A 15,203-nucleotide genomic window follows, 5' to 3' on the forward strand; every position below is an offset into this window, starting at 1 on the left:
GACACCTTCCACCACCCCAGGGTGCTCCAAGCCCCATCCAGCCCGGCCTGGGACACTTCCAACAATGGGACAAGCACAACCTTTCTGAGCTCTCCGAGCTTCAGAGCTCCCTCCTTCTCCTGAGCTTTCTGCTGCACTTTGCTTGACTGATAAATGTGTTTTCCTTTCCTTCTTTTATGTCTGAAGAGGGAAAATTAAAAAGACATTAAAAGGAGGGGCTGGGGTTTAGGGTGATACTGGAAACGTTGTGGATCATCAGAGCTCCTGAGAGAACTTCCAGAAGCTTTCCTGTACCTGAAGGGGTTTCAGGAAGGCTGGAGAGGGACTTTTCACAAGGAGATGGAGTGACAGGACAAGAAGGAATGGGATTTTGGGCAGGAATTGTTCCCTGGCAGGGTGGGCAGGGCTGGCACAGGGTGCCCAGATTTGCTGTGGCTGCCCCTGGATCCCTGGCAGTGTCCCAGGCCAGGCTGGACACTGGGGCTTGGAGCACCTGGGACAGTGGGAGGTGGCCCTGCCATGGCAGGGGTGGCACTGGGTGGGATTTAATGTCCCTTTCAGCCCATTTTGGGATTCTGTGCCCTCTGCAGTGCCCACACATGGAGCTGTGGATGGACAGGAGCAGGCACTGCCCCCAAAGCCTTTCCCACCACATTCCTCACCCAGGTCCTTCCTGCTCTGCTCCTGCCCTTCCCCGGTGCACTTTTATCCACACAGGGACTTTTTCCTCTCACCTCTCATATTTTCCTTACTTCAGGCGTTTCTTCTCCTCCCGGGCAAACAAGTCATCCCAGTTTCTTTGAATTCCCTCCCACTCAAAACAATAGTCCAGGCACGGAATGAAACTGTCCCTCCTGAAGTCACAGGGCTGCCACATTCCTCCTGCTTTCAGTAAGTGCTGAATTCCGGATTCTCATTCTTCCCTGGGCAGCAGGAAAGGCTGAATCCTCTCCTGGAGCTCAGGCAGGACTGGAAAAGCCACTGGGGTTGTCCATCCTGTGTTTGTTGCCTCGGTCACAACCCAGGGATGACCCTAGCACAAGGAAGAGATGAGCTGACCTTAATGACAGTGTTTGTAAAAGAGCTGGAGTTCGTTACACTGAGATGGTTTAATGAACTACTCTGGTTCCCTCCTTCGAAAAAATCCCAAATCTCTGCTGCCTCACGAGTGAAAAGGAAACATCCTCAGGAACACAGGGTGCAGGTGAAGGAAAAACTGAGGGGGAAAATGGCTTCAGATCCACACAAAGACATTTTGGGAGACCCAAACTTACCACGGGAGAGCTGCTCTCTCACAGACATCCCAAACTGCTACAAAACCCATTGGACTGTGCAGAATCCCCAAATCCCAGAGCTCTGAGTGCCACCTCCAGGGGACACCCGCAGGGATGGGCACTCCAAAGCTCCCTGGGCAGTGCCAAGGCCTGAGCACCCTTTCCATGGGGAAATTCCTGCTGCTGGCCAGCTGGGTGTAGTTTTGGATTACAACTGGGAAGGAATTGGGAAGGAATCTTGCCTGGCACAGAAGAGCTGAGGCTTGGAGCAGCCTGGGACAGTGGAAGGTGTGTCCCTGCCCATGGTTTATGCTGGAACTGGATGATCTCGAAGATCCTTTCCAACTCAGCCATCCCATAACCCTGTGATTACTCCACCGTGCCATTCCTAATGCCATGACTAAAGGATTTACTAATTTTAAGCCTCCTTTGTTTGTTCCACACGAGGAAATGGAAAAAGTGAATTCCTGTCGATCAACCCCTCTGCCAGATACAGCACATTATTCCTTTTGTTTGGAGAGTTTCATTTCCCAACACCAACCATTAATCAAAGCCCATTAATGCAACACTTTTACCATCCAAATATTTTCCAGCAGATCTCACCAAGGGCATGTTTTTTATCCTGGTGTTATGACCAGCTCCACTCCCATCAAAAAAAAAAAAAAAAAGCTCAGTGTGGCATCACATTTTAACTCAAATTTAAACAAATGAGTGGGATTTATTGTCCATTTAGGAGTTTTAACCAGCTATGACCATCAGAGGAGTTCTCTGGACACTGAGGAGCACTGGGAATGATGAGGGAACACTTCAGTCCTTTGCCTTGATGCTGGTGTGTGTTTGGAATTCTCCTCCTCTCAGCTCTGCCTTAGCAAAGCTGAGCTTTAACATCTTCAGTGCTTCCCATCCTTCACTCAATGTAATAAAGCTTCAGATGGCAAATTAATTAAACACGTTGACAGCCGTGATTTAATTAATTGCAGGGGATGAGGGAACCTCTTGAAAGGAGTCAAAGGGAGAGAAGTGTCCCTCAAAGTGAAGCTTTCTAGGGCAAAGCAGTGGCTGGAAAACAAAACCTTTGTTTGCCCCACTGCACTTGAAGTTCCAAATTCACCCCTTTGTTTTTCCACACAACAGGAAAACGTTCCGTGGGATTTTTATTTTTTTTTTTTCTTTTGAATCTCACCCCAAAAAATTCATGTACACAATTCCATCGAATGGTTTGGTGTGAGAGGGACCTTCATTCCACCCCTGCTGTGGGCAGGGACACCTCCCAGTCTCCCAGGTTGTTCCCATCCCTGTCCAGCCCAGCCCTGCCGAGGGGTCCATGGTCTGGAGGCTGCTCATCCCAGCAGGGAATAAACCAGGACACAAAACTGCGTAAAACACCCTGAAACAAACCCTGAAATTACCAAAGTATCGACAGCTCCGTTTAATTAAAGCGGCATCATCCAAATTCTCTGCTGGGTTTGGATCACAGAATGGCTTGGGTTTGGGGATGGCTTTTTTAAAAACTGAGATCGACAACAAATTACCTCCAAACGTGGCTTTTAAAGGGTCAAAGAATCATCAGGGTTGGAAGAGACCTTCAAAATGAACCAGCAGCACCCCAAAGGGCCACATCCACACTCCTGAACACTCCCAGTGACAGGGACTGCACCACTCCCTGGGCACCTCATCCCAAGGCCTGAGCAAGGAAAAATATCCTGCAATATCCAGTCTGCACCTCTGTGACCTCTTACCACCCCTCTGGAGAGCACAGCTCAGGCTGGTGGTGGCTGGGCCAGGCCACCCCTGGCCAGGTGTGTCACACCAAGGCTGGCTTTCCTTTCAAGGTGTGCCAGGATTTCCCTCCATGCCCCAAACACCCACTGGCCAACAAAGCAAATGCACTCAGGGCAAAAGTCAGTGCAAATAGTCGGGGTGTTTTCTCCAGTTCAAAAAGAGGAGGATTGCTTCCTCCCCGGCTCCACCCACGGCAAAGCCAGCACAAAAGCCTTCTGTTCCTTGGCCCAAAGAAAAATCCCCTGGCACTTCACTTTGATTGATAATGAGCAATAAACTGAGGCTGGAACCGAGTGAATGTGTTGGGTTGGAACACAGGGACTCCAAAGCAGGGATCCCATCCCCATTCCTGGGGCTGCCCACGCACAGGGAGGATGTGGAGCTGCTGCAGAGAGCCCAGAGGAGGCTCCAGGATGAGCAGAGGGCTGGAGCAGCTCTGCTGGGAGGAAAGGCTGCCACAGCTGGGATTGTTCAGCCTGGACAGGAGAAGCTTTGGGCTGAGCTCAGGGTGGCCTTGCAGGGCCTGAAGGAGCCCCAGGAAACCTGGAGAGAGACAATTGCCAAGGGCTGCAGGGACAGGACACAGGGGATGGCTTCACACTGAACAATTTCCAGGTTTAGAGCAGATATTAGGAAAAATTTCCTCCCTGGCAGGGTGGGCAGGCCCTGGAATAGAATTCCCAGATTTGCTGTGGCTGCCCCTGGATCCCTGGCAGTGCCCAAGGCCAGGCTGGACACTTGGAGCAGCCTGGGACAGTGGGAGGTGGCTCTGCCCATGGCAGGGGTGGGATGGGATGATCTTTAAGGCCCTTCCCAACCCAAACCATTCCATGATTCCATGTTGTCCCTGGCCCAATGCTGAAATCCCTGCACTGGGACCTCTCCCCGTGGTTTCTGTCCCAATCCCCCCGTGTGGAGTTGTTTCGCTGCTCCCTCTGGCAGCCACTCATCCCATGGAGAGCCAGGAAATGGAGATGTTTGGAAGGAAAGGAAGCAGCACGTGCAGATGGCAGAGCCCTGGTGGCAGCCAGGCTGGGATCCTCAGGAATTTGGCATTCCCAGAGCCAGAATCCAGCAGGAGCAGCACTGGGCTTTGTGGTGACTGATGCTGAGGTTGGGTAACAGCACCAAAAGGGCACCAAATCCCTTCCCACCTCCCTGGGCCAGAGGCAGCAGCTCCCTGGAGTGTCCTTGGGATATCACGAGTTATCCCATGGGCACGGAGCAAACCCAGCCCTTCTGTCCCCCTCCTGGTCCCCAGCAGCCAGGGCAGGGCTGGGGCAGCTCTGGGTGACCCAGCAGGACAAAGGAACGGGTTCAGAGCGGAGGGAACGCTGGCAGTGCTGCCCTCTCCATCCCTGTCCTGACACTGTCCCTGTCCTGACACTGTCCATGTTCCTGATTGCCCCTGTTCCCGACACTGTCCCTGACACTGTCCCTGTTCCTGACACTGTCCATGTTCCTGATTGTCCCTGTTCCTGACGCTGTCCCTATGTCTGACACTGTCCCTGCTCCTGACACTGTCCATGTTCCTGACACTGTCTCTGCTCCTGACACTGTCCCTGTTCCCAACACTGTCCCTGTTCCTGATTGTCCCTGTTCCCGACACTGTCCCTGACACTGTCCCTGCTCCTGACACTGTCCCTGTTCCCAACACTGTCCATGTTCCTGATTGTCCCTGTTCCTGATACTGTCCCTCTTCCCAACTGTCCCTGCTCCTGACAGTTCCCATCACTGTCCCTGTCCCCAGCACTGTCCCTGTTCCCAGCTGTCACTGTTCCTGTTCCCAACTGTCCCTGTTCCCGACACTGTCCCTATGTCTGACACTGTCCCTGTTTCCATCACTGTCCCTGTCCCCGACACTGTCCCTGTTCCTGATTGTCCCTGTGTCTGACACTGTCTCTGCTCCTGACACTGTCCCTATGTCTGACACTGTCCACATTCCTGGCACTGTCCCTGACATTGTCCCTGCTCCCGACACTGTCCCTGTTCCCGACACTGTCCCTGCTCCTGATTGTCCCTGTCCCACTCACTGGCACCAGAAAGGACTCCCCTTCCCAGCACTCACACCACTCCTGGCAGCCCTGGGGTGTAAGATTTCCAGTAGGATGTCATGTCCAAAGGGTTCTGGTAAAGAGCTCTGAGAGCTTTCCCCGTGCCAGGGAGGTGGGAGCTGAGCCATGGATTGGATTGGGGTTGTTCCTGCTGCCACTGGTGCTCAGGGATTTGTCCTTCCCGGCCTCTTTATCCCCCACAGCTGAGAGTCTCTGCTCACACTGCAGCTCTTGAGACAGGTTTGTTCTGGAGCCAGATGTTTGCCAAGGAAAAGCATCCCCGTGGGCTTTGGGGGATAATCAATCCCAGTGTTTGATCAGTCCTTCCCTCCTCCTCCTCCTCCTCCCAGCCCTCTGGAACCATCCATCCCATTCCAACGTTTCCTCAGCTGCTGTTCCTGATCTCAAGAGCTGCAGAAACAAGCAGGGAACTCAAAGAGCTGCAAGGGAAGTTCTGTGCAGCCCAATTCTCAGATGTGTGTTTGAGATGCTGTGTGTGAACCCTGTGCCTCGAGAGCAGGTGGAGGATGCAAGGAGCAAACCCAGGGAACAGAATTCCTGGGGCAGGGAATTGCAGGATCGTCCTGGTTCTCACACTGCAGGTCAAAGCTGCTGCCTGGCAGGACAGGGAGTGTCCTTCCTGCATCTTGGAAGATGTTTTACTACTTTTTAGAGAGGGAATAAAGCTCCAGGGAAAATTCTGACTTTTAATTGCATTTCCAGTCTGTGCAAGGTGGCTCTGGCTGAAACAAGGCACTGCCCAAGATGTGCTGTCCTGTAATTCATAAATCCCAAAATCCCCAAATCCCCGAGGCTGGAAAAGCCCTCCCAGCCCAGGCTGTGCCCACCTTGTCCCCAGCGCAGAGCTCTGAGTGCCACCTCCAGGGGACACCTGCAGGGATGGGCACTCCAAAGCTCCTGGGCAGTGCCAAGGCCTGAGCACCCTTTCCATGGGGAAATTCCTGCTGCTGGCCGAGCTGAGCCTCCCCTGGGCCAGCCTGAGGTTGTTTCCTCAAGGAACCTTCCAGAATTCCAAGGCTGCCATACCCACCAGGAAAGTCTGGCTGAGCCCCAACTCTTCACTCTGAAGTCTCAGACAACACTTAAAAAAAAAAAAAAATCCACATTATATTAAAATCCTAATGAAAACCCAACCAACAAAAGGCCCAAAGAACCTTCCCTCCTGCAGGAGCTCAGCTCTGGGAACTCTCTCCCTGCAGAGCAGCAGAATGGAAACTCTGACACCACTTTAATGACAGGGCAGTGGGTGCTGTGGCAGCAGCGCCCAAGGGAGCTCAGGAAGCTCCCAGCCCGACATTCCCGCACGTCCCAGCTCCCAACAAACTCCTGCTGATTCAGGAGAGAGCTGGAGCAGGCAGAATTGACCCCAGCAGATTAAAAGCAGGTGCAGCACATGGCAGCTGTAATCCCTCTGTTAATTGTGCTGTGTGGGAGAGGCATCAGCAGGAACTTTCCATGCCCTGGCAGCACATGGAGCCAGCCAGGCTCCCACAGCCTTCCAGGGAAGGGACTGGCACACTTTTGGGAGGGTTGTGTGCTGAGCAGGAAAAAGCTGCTTTTTATGGCAAGTCTTGTGTTTCCCTTTAAATGACATCAATAAATGGATCCTTTACTGACAAAGGCTCAATCAATCCAGCATGGTTCAGCTCCTAGAAAAGGTAAAAAAATAATTTAAAAAATCCATTTCTTGGAGGAAAAGCTGCTTTTTATGGCAAGTCCTGTGTTTCCCTTTAAATGACATCAATAAATGGATCCTTACTTTACTGACAAAGGCTCAATCAATCCAGCATGGTTCAGCTCCTAGAAAAGGTTAAAAGAAGTAATAATCCATGCTGTTGTTCAAGGCATTTAAGAGAATCCCAGATTTTGGCTGGAAGGGATTTTCAGGATCATGTCCCACAGGCAGAGACACCTCCCACTGTCCCAGGCTGCTCCAGCCTGGCCTTGGGCACTGCCAGGATCCAGGGGCAGCCACAGCAAATCTGGGAATTCTATTCCAGGAACAATTCCTGCCTCAGATCCCATCCAGCTCTGCCCTCCTTCAATTTAAACCATTCCCCTTGTCCTGGCACTCTCTGCCCACGGAAAAAAACCTCTTCTCCCTCCTTTTCAGAGCCCCCCTGAGGCTCTGAGTTCTCCCAGGAGTTTCCTCTCCTCTTCCCATCAGCCTGGCAGTAACTCCCAGCAGGGAATTATCTGTAATCCCACACACACCTTGGGGATTGGGATCACTTAAAAGCCACAAGTGAACCCCAAAATTTCCCTTTTTTGGCCCAAACCACTTTTCTCTCTGTGTGTGACCCCAGGAGCTCCTTCAAAGCAAAGGGATTTCCAAAAAGAGCAGATAACAGCAGTTTGTAAAGGTGGGATCAGAAAATCGTGGAATGCTGGGGGCTGGGAGGGATGTCCAAGATGTTTCCCTCCCGTGTGCTGTGATGATGACAGCCAGGGCTCCAGGCTGAGCTGGGTTTAATCAGGATAAATCCATTGTTGGGTGTTTAGCTCCACCTATGGGAACTTCCTCGTCCCTCTGGAAATCCGTCACATCCAGCGGTTTAGTCGCACTTTAAGGCTCTAATCCCACAATATTCAAGGTGGGAAGAGCTTTCAGAAGAATCCAGTCCCACCCCAGCGGCATCAACCACATCCCAAGGGCCACGCCTGGACTCCTCCTGGACAATTCCAGAGATTCCAGCACTCATTGAGCAGCTCATCCCAGTGCAGGGAAATTTCCTTTCCCAATCTCCATCCTGAGCCTCTCCTGGTGGGATTTCAGCCCAGTTCCTCTCCTCCTTTCCCTGCTCCTCCTGTCCATTCCAAACCCCCTCAGCTCCCTCAAGCTGCTCCTCCCAGGATGTGTTTCCTATTCCCCAAAAGGAATTCCAAAGCAAAGGAATTCCTGGCAGGAAAACACGCACACACTCAACAAGACAGAAAGTCTGGAATGTGACAGCTCCAGTTATCAATGGAAATTTTGTCAGGGAAGATAAATCCAGCCCTGCCAGCTCCATCCTGTCCCTTGTCATTGGAGTTACCTCTGTGCTCCTGCCTCACTCCATGTGACATTGAAAATTTTGATATTATTTGAAAGTGTGATGTCAAAATGTCCTTTACCAGAGTCTTGGGGAATGTCTTTATCCCTGTTTTGTCTTTCCAAATCCAATTATGAATTATTAAAAGCATTAACAAGGAATAATTCTCTGGAAAATGTTTTGGGGCAAGGCAGGATAAAAGCAAAAATGAGGAATTTGTGTTTCCCAGGACAAGCCAAAAGCAGGACCTGAGCAGGCAGGTGATGATGCCAAGGGCAAAATCCCTGCTGGAACTGTACAAAGATGGTTCAAAAATCCTTCCAATGGTCCCAGAGCTGCTGGAGTTCATTCCTTCCCCACCCCTGGCAAATTTCTGGGCTGAACAAGAACTGATCCACTGCTCCAGTGTCAGAGAGAAAAGTTCCTGCACTTGGTGCTGCTCTGGAAAACAAAAGTGATTAAAAACAAACTTTGAAGGTTGTTATCCTCACCTTGCTAACGAGGGAAAGCTTTAATTGAGCACCAGAAATTCCTTTTTGCCATCACAGGACTTCCATCCCTACCCACAGCAAAACCTTCATGGTTCTCCTTCATTCCTTTTGCAACAAAAAAGGATTTCAAAGTTATCAGGTGAAGCCCTTTCAATCCTGCTGTATTTTCATGTGCCAGGAGCTTCAAAAATCACAGGCTCATGGAATGACTGGGGATGGAGGGATCTTAAAGCTCATCTCATTCCACCTCTCACTATCCCAGGCTGCTCCAAGCCCCATCCAACCTGACCCTGGACACTTCCAGGGATGGGAAATCCAGAATTTCTCTGGTAAAAAAAAAAAAACACCCCAAATTATTTATTTTTTCTATCAATATTTCCTGTCTTATGAATGCACAGGGATTCTTCTGGAGCAGGAAGACGGTGCCACCTTTATTATTAGGAACTTGAGGCACAGAAGAATCAAGGTTTGCACTGGAATCTCCCCCACTGGGTTTTATTCAGGAGCAGATCCTGACATTTGGAGCTCATGGAATTCTCTGAAGGTTGGAAAGCTTTGCCAGGAATCCACTTCTGAGGGTCTGGCACAACATTCTGCCCCTTTGGAAGCTGAAAATTCCCATTTTTTGGCACCCACCTTTGCGTGGTTCCATGCAGGAAACACCAGGACATTTACAAGAAGACAACAAAATATTTTAATTTCAATCTGCCCCGTGCTATACAAGTGTATAAAATACCACCTAAAGCATCCATTGGAACATTACAAAAATAAAAAGAACCAGAGAAAAAGCCAAGCAGCACACTGGAGTCGTGAGGACAGGAGGTGGCAGATCCAACCAGGAACAGACACTCTGAGCATTCCAACATTTCCATGGTTCCCACCTCAGGTGAATATTAAAAAATGACCAAAAAAAAAATCAGATTTCTTGATGGTTTGCATTGAAAAGCAGCTCTGCTTTTGTAGGGAACACAACAGCAGCCACCTGGGTTTCTACTGCTAAACTCATGCTTGGATTTTTCATGGAAACAAGGACAGGACAGGAATTATTCCCAATGTTTTCAACACAAAGTCCAGCAGAGAAACATGGAAGAGTCTTGGAAAGGCTTCAAGGCAGTTGTGGCAAACCTCATCAAGTTTTTCTCCACTCCACTGTTTTCTTTTTGGGTGTTGAATGCAGCACGTGGAGCCAGCTGAGGGTAACCCAAAATAATCTCATTTTCCTGGGTGTCCAGCTCCAGCAATCCATGGAATCTGCTCAAGAGCTCCCATGGAGCCACTCACACACCAGAACCGGGCTTTGTTCCAGTTTCCAGGGAATTAGCAATCCAAAAATTCAGTGTATTCCTGGTCTCTGGGCCCAGATTTCTGTTCCAGTCAGGAATTTCAGGCCTTCCAGAGCTCCCTGTTTCCCTGGCCTGGAATGGCTCCATTCTTTTTCAAACCAATATTATTTAAAAAACCCAAGAACCAGGAATTTCAGTCAACATTTGCATCAATCTCTTCTCAGCCCAACTGTGGCAAAAGCAAACCCAGAGAGAGCCCCAGTTTGAGTCCTAAAAACACCATGAGAGGCTCAAAAATCCCTTTTTCCAAGACCCCAAGTGGTATTTTTTTAATAGACAGCAATTCCTATCTCTTCTAAAAAAAATCCTGAACTCTGTTTCAAGGTGAGGATCTTTTCAGTTTAAAAAAACAGTAATAAAATATTTCTGCCATCTTTTCTGTCTTCAAAATTTTATTTAGGAGCCTTTAAACATTGCCATAAAAAAGCCCTAAAAGGTTCTCCCACATATTCCCACTGCTTAAAACAGAATTCCTTGGCATTAAGCATTTCATGCCAGCTGAGTCTGGAAGCAAAGTTCAGAAAATTTGGATTTCTGGATATCCAAAGCCAGTAGAAAAAGATCCAAGTGTGCAGCTTGGAGTAGGAATGGACAAGGAAAAGGCACTCCAGCTCTCCTCACTGCTTCCTGGGTGGAATTTTCCAATCCCTCTCAAATCTTTACTCACCAAAAAATGCAGATTCAAGTTTCTCTATCATTTTTTTTTCCCCCACTGGAAAAAAAATCTCCCTGCTTTGAATATGCACCATCAGCATTATCTGAGTCCTTTTTTCCCCCCAAAAAAAGTCAAAGCTCCCAAACAAATCCTGTTGAAGATATAAATTACCTGAACTTAAATAATTTAAAATCTATGTATTCCACCAACTCTCCTATTGCACTTTTTTTTTTTTTTTCATTGCTTTGCCAGGTAAAACCTTCTGCAGGAATTTCAAAGGTGAAAATTTTAAAAGCACAACAACTTCCAGAGCACCAAAAGCAGGTGCTGGAGGAATTGGATCCCACTGGAAAAGGAGTGCCAATAACCCCAAATATAAATATATCATGTATGTACACATCCAGGAAGGAATTCTGGGATAATAAATACTTGAAACAATTCCCAGATTTCCAGCAACTTGGGAGAAACTCTAGAAAAGAAAGCAAATTACTTGAGAAGACCAAGAAGAAGAAACATGCACAAAACCTAGTGTAAGAAAAAGTTCCCAAATCCCCATCCTCTTTCCAACCCTGTTATCCCAAGGTTTTCCAAACACCCATCACTTGGAGGATTTCTGGGAAAAGCTGCTTTCCCCCCCTGAAAAAACAAGCCCAGTTTGTCCTGTCACATCCCAAAATGTCCCCTCCTTTGCTCCCAGGGACGTGGGAATTCGCTGAGCCCACGGATCAACACTCAGCAACCAAACTGAGCACGGAATTCCTTCATTTGGAGCAAACCCCCAGCTCGGAATTCTCCTCCTGCAGCTGCAGCTACCAAACCATGAGAACTGCTGTTCTCTGGCAGTAAGTTTTCTTCCTCCAAAATCCTTTGGAAAAAAAAAAACAAAACAAACCCTAAAATAATAAAACAACTCCAAAAAAAAAGCAGCAGGAGCTCAGCTGAGGTGGGCAGGAGTGTAGTCAGGCCGACGGGTCTGGATGATTTTGGGTTTGGGTCTCTTGGTGTCCTCCTCCACGTCGTCCTCCTGGTCACTCTCACACACGTGGACAACCACGCTGGGGGTGGTGGCAGTGGCTGCATGCAGCTCGTATTTCTCTCCTGGGGAAAGCAGAAATCAAGTTGAATCGAAAGTCATTTATTAAATTGAGTTAGTTTAGTTCATATTTTAGCCCCCTGTGAATATTAATTAAGTCAAGTTCAAGCGCGGTTCGGTTTAAATATTGCTCAGCTGAAATGATCTTGGTTGAAGTTCTGTTAAGTTTAGACCCTGTTACTTTAAGCTCACTTAAGTTGAAGCTTTGTAAAGTTTATTAAACAGTTTAATCAGTTTATTAAAGTGTGTTTGTGTGGTTTGTTAGCTTTGTAAACAATATTAAGTTTATGTTCTATCAGTTTCAAATTCTATTACACGAGAGTTTCATCAAGTCCCTACAACTTCAAATCCTTTTTGTCAAAACTGATTCCCATCGAGGTGAAGGTTTTATTTCATTTTAAATGATTTTTTGTTAAGATGTGCTGATCCAGTCTGGAAAGCTGAGCTGTTTTCTCTCAGCTCTGAGACACTCTGACAGAAACATTGATGGAATATTGATCACCATCAGGTTGTTGACCCCATCATCAATTGTCATTTTTTTAAGCTGTTGAATAGATTCTGGATAGATTCTGAGTGATCAAATAAATTCATCACCACCTCCCTTTCAAAATCTTCTGATAATTAACCCAATTGTGGCCCTGTTCTGTAGGGCTGCATGATTATTATTTGTAATATCTGTTATATTTAATACAAGGGAGGCAGCATTAAAGAGCCTGGTTTAGGACTAAATTGTGATTTAAAACAAAAAAAAGAGATTTTTGAGAACCTCTTTCCAAAACTCCAAGGCTGAAAATCATCTTTGCAATCTGACCCAAAGTGATGGATAAATGGGTGGATAAATGGATGGATAAATGGGTGGATAAAGGGATGGATAAAGGGATGGATAAATGGGTGGATAAATGGGTGGATAAATGGATGGATAAATGGGTGGATAAATGGATGGATAAAGGGATGGATAAATGGGTGGATAAATGGATGGATAAATGGGTGGATAAATGGGTGGATAAATGGATGGATAAATGGGTGGATAAATGGGTGGATAAATGGGTGGATAAATGGATGGATAAATGGGTAGATAAAAGGATGGATAAATGGATGGATAAATGGATGGATAAATGGATGGATAATGGGTGGATAAATGGGTGGATAAATGGATGGATAAATGGGTGGATAAATGGGTGGATAAATGGGTGGATAAATGGGTGGATAAATGGGTGGATAAATGGGTGGATAAATGGATGGATAATGGGTGGATAAATGGGTGGATAAATGGATGGATAAATGGGTGGATAAATGGGTGGATAAATGGGTGGATAATGGGTGGATAAATGGGTGGATAAATGGGTGGATAAATGGGTGGATAAATGGATGGATAAATGGGTGGATAAAGGGATGGATAAATGGATGGATAAATGGATGGAATTCCTGAGGAATTCATGGACAGGGTGATTTTTGAATGGGATTTTTAAAGAGGGAAATGGGGCAGAGATGGAATTGTAAAAGGCAGGAGGGGTCAAGGTGGAACATCCTGAAGGCTTTGGTTGAGTGATGGATGGAGAGGTGGATTTTTCCAGAATAGAAAAATTATATTGTATCTGAAAAGTAGATAGAAAAATTGTAATACACAGAAAATGGTATATAAAATAGGGTATTAAAATTATGACTTAAAATTGTAATAGATAAAGTTTATGGTTTGTATCTTGATTTCTTATATTTGTATTTAAAATTATAAGATTTTATAAAATTGTTATTATTTTATAAAATTATATAAAATTATAATTTTAATTATACACAAAAATATAAATGTTGTTAGTTTTTATATAGAAATTTTTATGTTACCATTTCTATACTTATGTATAGAAAATATAATTTTTATATAAAAATTTATAGAATTTCAATATATAGTTACAATATGCAAAAATATATAAATTATGATATATATATATAAATATATATAAAATAGGGTATTGAAATTATATGTTAAAATTATAGTATCTAAATTTTCTATGTTTTCTAGGGTTCGTGTTTTATACATTTTAATTTCTTATATTAAAATTATGTAATATAAAATTTATATATTAAAATTGTATAAGAATGTTATGTGGTATTTTTATATAAAATTTTAATATTATTGATTTTTGTATTTATATGAAATTATAACATATAAAAGTGTATAGAGAATTATAACATGAAAATTTTATATTAATTTTATGTGTTATAGTTTTTATATATACATTTTATATGTTATATTTATATATGGAAAAAGACAACAAAAATTTGTAAGAATTATAACATTTAAATTTTTTATATAAAATGAATATAAAAATGTATCTATGAACTATATAAAAACTATTAAAATATATCTAGAAATTGCTTGAAAGCAGAGGCTGAATAATTATTATTAACTAAATAACAACACAATTAATAAATTAATCAAAAGACTAGACATTAAAAGTCTGGGAAAGGGAGGGGAAAAGGGAAGGGGAAAAGGGAGAAAAAAGTGAGAAAAAGGGGAGAAAAAGGGGAGAAAAAAGGGAGAAAAAGGGGAGAAAAAGGGAGGAAAAAGGGAGGAAAAACGGGGAGAAAAAGGGAGGAAAAAGGGAGAAACAGGGAGGAAAAAGGGAGAACAAGGGGAGAAAAAGGGGAGAAACGGGGGAGCAAACGGGGAGGAAAAGGGGAGAAAAAGGGGAGGAAAAAGGGAGAAAAAAGGGTGAAAAAAGGGTGAAAAAAGGGTGAAAAAGGGTGGAAAAGGGAGAAAAAAGGGAGAAAAAAGGGAGAAAAAAGGGAGAAAAAAGGGAGAAAAAAGCGAGAAAAAAGGGAGAAAAAAGGGAGAAAAAAGGGGGGAAAGTGGAGAAATAAGGGAGAAAAAAGGGAGAAATAAGGGAGAAAAAGGGAGGAAAAAGGGAGAAAAAAGGGAGGAAAAGGGGGAGAAAAAGGGAAAAAAAGGAAGGGGAAAGGGAAGGGGAAGGGAAAGGGGAAGTGAAAATAGAAGAAAAAGGCAGGGGAAAGGGAGGTGTTTTCAGTAACACAGAAAACACCAATATTTAATGCTTGAAAAGACTTAAAATATATCTTTTAAAGGGTTTTTTGTTTGGTTGGTTTTTTCTTTTGGTTTTCCTAAAATTTGCAACGAAAACCTGGAGCAAAGGAACATGATGAACTCCCACACAAACAGAGGCTGCTGTGTTACTGAGTTATTTATTCATTTCTTTCTTTATTCATTCCAAGTGTTCCATCAAAAACATCCTCTGCTTCCAAAATCCATTTCAGGGACATAAAAGCTTTGATTAAAAATATTTCATCATTATTATATATTTAATATATATTCTGGTTTATTCTAATGGTTCATTTATTGTTTTCATCTAATAATTAAAATAATCATTACTGTTATATTTTTATTATGTGTTATATTATATACTTAACATTTAAACTATATTCTATAGTATATATTCTATAGA

General features: G+C 45.1%; 2 protein-coding genes across 3 annotated transcripts in view; both read right to left on the minus strand.

Moving 5' to 3' along the window:
* The window catches only part of RRM1 (ribonucleotide reductase catalytic subunit M1), a 516,096-nt gene that overhangs the window by 401,280 nt on the left and 99,613 nt on the right, over nucleotides 1–15,203 (minus strand). The gene's annotated exons all lie outside the window — the stretch shown is intronic.
* The window catches only part of RCAN1 (regulator of calcineurin 1), a 35,802-nt gene continuing 32,124 nt past the window's right edge, over nucleotides 11,526–15,203 (minus strand). For both annotated transcript variants that reach the window (XM_066314235.1, XM_066314236.1), the window contains exon 4: nucleotides 11,526–11,750. In XM_066314235.1, coding sequence (XP_066170332.1) covers nucleotides 11,587–11,750 — 164 coding nt within the window. In that variant the 3' untranslated portion in view covers nucleotides 11,526–11,586. The remainder of the gene's footprint in view (nucleotides 11,751–15,203) is intronic.

The sequence above is a fragment of the Sylvia atricapilla genome, chromosome 2 (genome assembly GCF_009819655.1).
Source record: "Sylvia atricapilla isolate bSylAtr1 chromosome 2, bSylAtr1.pri, whole genome shotgun sequence".
NCBI lineage: Eukaryota > Metazoa > Chordata > Aves > Passeriformes > Sylviidae > Sylvia > Sylvia atricapilla.